General features: G+C 34.2%; 1 protein-coding gene across 1 annotated transcript in view; it reads right to left on the bottom strand.

Annotated features, from left to right (window-relative positions):
* Positions 1 to 348: 348 nt before the first annotated feature.
* LOC149084199 (uncharacterized) overlaps positions 349 to 6,000 on the bottom strand; it is a 134,407-nt gene continuing 128,755 nt past the window's right edge. Inside the window, exons 4-5 of the mRNA XM_089234541.1 lie at positions 2,227 to 2,329; positions 349 to 1,286 (exon numbers count right to left, since the gene is read on the bottom strand). Of these exons, the coding sequence (XP_089090667.1) occupies positions 2,235 to 2,329 (95 nt within the window). The 3' untranslated portion in view covers positions 349 to 1,286; positions 2,227 to 2,234. The remainder of the gene's footprint in view (positions 1,287 to 2,226; positions 2,330 to 6,000) is intronic.

Genomic DNA, 6,000 nt, shown 5'->3' with positions numbered 1-6,000 from the left:
TGGAACAATAACTGTACGACTAACTTAATGAGAGAAAGGCCACATTAGGACTTACAGGACACCCTGTATGCTAAAAAATGTACATTGTATTTTTTGATTTATTGGAGATCGTTCCATCAATACTGGTCATGATATTGAGGGTCTATGTGCATGTGTGGGAGGTCTATATTGATTGTCTATGTGCATATCATTAGTTCACAAAACATCGAACGAATGGATCACTTTCGGTTCCTTTGAGGTTAGTATTAAAAACAATTATTGTTTGTGTATGCGTTTTCCGTGTGTGTTTTTGTGGTTTTCATAAAGAATCAATACGAACACAAATAAGAGGAAAGAGGCGCACATTTTGCAATAAGAGTAATTTTATAAACAATCTTCAATAAACTCCAGAATGTCATAATTATTTACTTTTTGTACACAAAAATTGCAGAACCAAATGGTTCGAAAATTCAAGAAGGCAACATACTACCGAAAATTATGTTCAGCAAATAGTTAATAAAACGTGTTTCAATTGGTTTCGCTTTATTTTGACTTGAATACGAAATTGTTCAAAGCTTCGAATGAAAATTTCTTGAAGAAGTGATGTTTATTTCAAGCTGAGGGGGGAGGAATACTTTCGAGAAAAGAAATAAAGCGAAATTATAAATATTGTTTTTAACAATCAAAAAAGAAATCATTTTGCACACAATGTTTCTGTTTCACCATGAGTCAATTATCTTCCGTCTCTGAAAAGTTCTTCGAACATAAAAAAACGGTAATTTCATCATTTTTTTCCCAGTCATTTAGTTATTGGAAGAGACACCACAGGCATATGTTTGTTTCTTTCAAAAGTGCTGATAAATCGAAGACTTGTCCCACAAACATATAGCAATTCATATGACCAACGTGGAAAAGTAATGTATTCCTCGGTTTCTTCAAGTCACAATGGAGTATATTCCATAATCCATATGGACCACTGTATCAATCGATCATGATGCTTTTGTGATCCATTGACGTCCATGATTCATTGAGAAAACTCTTTACAGATATTGTGATACTTGATGTCTTCGCCAACGTTGTTCATCAATATATTATTTTTTCATTCAGTTTCAGTTTTGTTCATTTAGGGTTCTTTTTTTCTTCTATTAAATAGGAAAATTGTTTTATTTTCCTCGTTTATCGCAGATTTAGATTCTTTCGTAATTTTTTCTGATTTTTTTGTTTTATACGTAGCCTCCGGCGTGTCCAGAAAAGGCGTTGAACGTTCCTTTGGGAGATAGAGAGACTTTCACATATGGAATTTCTATCTAAAGATATGGAGAGAAAATATAAAAGAGATTAAATAATGCACCGGAAACAAATCATGTTCAGACAATTACACTATTTTAATCACACATTTCGTACTCTCTGAGTGGTAAAAATTCACATAAATACACTCATATGTTCTACCGGAAATGTTGTTTTGGTATTTGATTCGAATCATTATCCAATATTTTTGAAATATAAATTTAAAATGTGTAAGGGATGATCGCATGCCGATGTGTTTCCATGGAGAACATTTTGAGAATTTTTATGATTAGTCATGTTTGATTAAAAAATTTAACTATGTAACTATGTCAGCTATAATCTAGGATCTCACGTACTTTTGCACCTAAAATTCAAAACCTCAGCCTATTCCCGTTCTTAGCTTTTGCTCAGGGGTTTGACTTACACATTGGCTACTTAATTCCACATATATCAGTCACTGAGCTACATGATTCGTCATCAAGACTCTGGACTTCTTAAAGTCATTCTAATCTCTTTTTAACCAAGAAATCAGTACCTCTCTTATTCTTGAGTCACTATAGCCCCGGGATAAAATATCTCAGTAAGTTACTGGTAAAGGGGATTTCCGCCCCGTTTACATGGCATTTCGTATATGCCGGTATTCCCTCCACCATTCCGGAAGTATCATGTGGGTTGAACGAAAGTGGTTGCCTGAAGATGGCCGACGAAAGAGCATAATGTATAGCTATAATCATGCGCATATCTAAATCCATAGAATTATATAAGCATTTATAAATGTTCGCGTGGATGTTTTGAATGGAAATATTGGTATTAACATTTTGGGTCTGGTATTCCTGTTCATATCAAATTAACCGGTCAAAAATATCAAAACCACTAATTTTTAATTGGATTTATATGGAGCGAACTCTGCTATATAAATCCTTCTCTACCTGAATTGTGTATAAGTAATCTCTCACCAACCTTTGGTGTTATAATAATATTGTAACAATCATTGCCAGTGAAGTCGACAGGAGTCGGAGAATTCTGCTAGGAAACGTGGTATGCGCCGTATCCGCTAAAGTACCTGTAGAAAAAAATTGAAAAAAAAAAGATGAAACAACGATATAATCCATGGATATCCATAAATACATAAAAATTATAAATAACATTAAATTTCTTAAAAACTTTCATTCATATCTCAATACATTTATCGTTCTATACATTTAAGATCTTCGGGAGAACAGAGAGGAAATACTAGTAGAAAAAGAGTCTGCTCCGCTTAACCGGATATCAACGATTCCAGCACACAATATCCAATTATGCGGCGAACAAATCAATTGCGTTAGTATAGTTTGTATATTAAAACTGATGAAGGACCAATATAAAAATGAAGAAAGATCAATTAATAAAGCTTCTCGAATAAATCAGACATCAGAAATGAAATGAAAATTATATTTAATCACGATGATCACACACACAATACCTAAAATTTTTACATTCCATTAAATAAGTCAGCTTCCTCTATTGGATCGAAGGGAAACAAAAATAGAATATAATTAAATGTACGTATTGAAGACAACTTCGGACAACCTGTACATACACTCTCTCAAATGCTGTTTTCTTTTGTTTTTCTTCTTTAATCTTAATTTTGTGTAACACATTTTTCATTTATTCCAAATGTTTCATTCAGTAAAAACATTATGTGTAAAGTCGTTGATGTTTATTAACAGTGTTATTCATCATGCCTCACATCAACTGTTGATGTGTTAGGTAGAATCTTCGATTAAGTGGGAAACTTTAACATTATCTCTATGAGAGAGTAGTTTTGGTACAGGGCGATTTTATCCGTACAAGCGGGGTATCCGTTTATGCGATTCAGCGGGGCCGACATTTTCTGCCTGCAATAGCAAGTTTTCAGAACGGAAGGAGAGAATTCGTGTTATTTTGAACTGACAGATAGTTTTCTCAATCTGAGAGTAATAATATCCGCTCATTCACACAGAATTCTTCAAATGTCGTTTTGGAGTTCATCTCATAGCATTAATTCATTCATTGACAACGGGCAAAATAGGATAGGCATTTCGTGGCAGTAGCCGTCGGTCAGCAGAACTTAATTAGACGGACGAGGGGGGCTTCGATCAAGGCTCTCGGTGGCCCTAGAGAAGAACTAAAAATGAGTAATCGAGAGAGAGAGTGAGAGAGCTGCATAGAGGTAAAGCCACAATTAATGCAAGAGGACTGTCTTTCACGGCGTTCCGATCTCGTCAAGAGAGTGAGAGTAAGTGAGGTAGAGAGAGCGGGGAGTTCATCCTATTTCCAACCGTGAAAGCAACCACATCGTAAATAATTTAATCCTTTCCAACGTGTAATTTGTAAAGTTCTGAACACAGTCAAGGCACTTCCTCTCGATTCCCATCCATTAATTGACAGACATCCAACGGAGAATGAAATGCTTCGGAGCAGGCTAGTTCATTTGTCACACACGAAAGCAGAAGCAGTACCGAGAGAGAGAGTTAATTACACCTTCAAATTGTTATAGAGAGGATCTGATTTCATCGCAAATTATGTATTCATGAGGCACTACATAAACTCAAATATCGGATTTTAAAACCCATAGATTATGTGCGCGGACGGTCCCTTCTCCCTTCTTGTCTTATGAATTCTTTGTAATGCATAGTAAGGGGGATATGACAATAACAATTTTCTTCAACATTTGCATAAGGCATACATTTTTCATAAATATTCTAAATCGTATTGCATTACAAAGTATGACATACGTGGGGATACTATCTTGAATTAAGTTTCTTTATTTCAGTGGTTTTATGAAAATACAATGATTTTCTGAGATCTAATAGTTTGGTACTTGTTTAATCGAAATGTGAAGAACATGATATTTTGTTGAAATTTATGAAGCATTCCAAAAAAATCAGCATGTATTTATAGGCGCAAAATCCAAGATGTAAATAAATAAAGACACTCATATGAAGAATAACAATATTGTATTTGTTTTGTACATCTTCAACATGTGTCGTAAATTCCGCAGTACCTTGCACATTCGATATTATATAAATCAAGGTTCCAACACTTTGAAAAACCGGAACATCAAAAATACTACGAGTAACCAACGCGAAAAATTCTCCATGATTTTCCAACACCTCAAAAATTTTACGGAGCTTCCGCATCTCAAATGCAAAGCTATCCGTTGCCAAAAATTCCAATTGTGGTCATCGCCAAAGTTTCTGTAAACTTCCAAAATAATGGAACCTCATTGCAATGGACCTTATTATAATGGACTTCGCTTATAACGGGGAACAGAAAAAAAAGAACGTAATAATAATGAAAGGTGCTTATTTTTATTTGTGACGAGTTTTACATTTTCAATCAAGCGATTGAATATCGAACGGTATGTGGATTGTGTAAACATGGATGCGCTGCATGACTCATTCCACTGCCAGCCAAAAAAATTAAGACTAATGCAGTGTACACGTACACGTATTTTTTTAAATTCAACTTATATTGAAGACTGTTTCTCCTTTGATATCTAATAAACACATTTTTATAGTCAACTACTGTACCTTCATTGATGTGCACCTTGTAGCATTACACCTCTATAAGAATTATTAATCGGACTTCCGCTAAAACGGACAACCTTCAACTCCTATCAGTCCGTTATAATGAGGTTCTACTATATATCTCGAAATATCATAGGATTCCAACGCCCATAATTCCACAAGTATTCAACGCCAATTTCTCCGCACATTAAAAATCAACGAAAATAATTCTACACGCAATCAACATCAATGATTCCACAAGTATCTAACACGAAAACTCGATGACTTCCGATTTCTAAAATATTAAATACATAGGTTCTGCCTAAACAAATCCATAAGTATCCGATATCAGAAATTCTTTCAAGTATTACGCATAGTTTCAAGTATACGATCACGTTTCAGTTTTTCACAAATATCCGAGAAGTTTCATCGAACATTCTTATAAGTGTGACACCTCAAAAATTCCTGAAAGTCCGGCACCTGAAAAACTCCATAAAAGTTTCAATTAAAGATTACCTAGTTCTGCATAAATATTATTTGAATAATGTTTCCACTTGACGTTAGGGGGGGGGGACCACAAATTGAGATCTGTAAGACTAATCGAAGTATTTCAGTGATTACGCAAAACTTGATCAAATGATTCTTCAGATTTAAACGATTTTTTCGATCCTTCGAGATGGAACTGGTTACTTCCGAATTGTATATTAAATGTTACAAATAAAGCGTTCCAATCCGATGAAATGCCTCATTGAAAATTAAATTAATTAATTTGAAATTATTTCTTGAACAGTTTCATCGGTGCAAGTATTCCTGTAGCTCGGTATCCATCAATTCAAATGATATCTTGCAAAGACAAAGATCTAAATATTTAAGAAATATCACACATCAAACAATGTTAACCTTCAAATATGTATCTACATAATTCAAAAGTCCCGCAAGCATTATTGACGCACTTATGGTTGTTTCGTGAGACTCAAAACTCTATCGTATTCTCGACAAAAGACTTCAAAAGAAGAAAAAAACATTAGTTAAACACGGCTTCTTAAGAGCAGCAAGATTTTCAATAAGTAATGTTTCCCGCAATTTTAAAACTAATCGACGCAAGCATGGAAGTTCAAAAATAAAAATTTAGTTGAACGTTTCCGAGGAGAACAAAGCATGAATTTTGAAAATTAGTTCTCCACCAAATAAAAAAAGTCAAGCA

This window comes from Pholcus phalangioides, unplaced genomic scaffold, assembly GCF_987345545.1.
Source record: "Pholcus phalangioides strain wild (caught in Gottingen) unplaced genomic scaffold, Ppha-v1.0 ptg000008l_1, whole genome shotgun sequence".
Classification (NCBI taxonomy): Eukaryota; Metazoa; Arthropoda; class Arachnida; order Araneae; family Pholcidae; genus Pholcus; species Pholcus phalangioides.
This window is presented reverse-complemented; position numbering and strand designations above follow the sequence as displayed.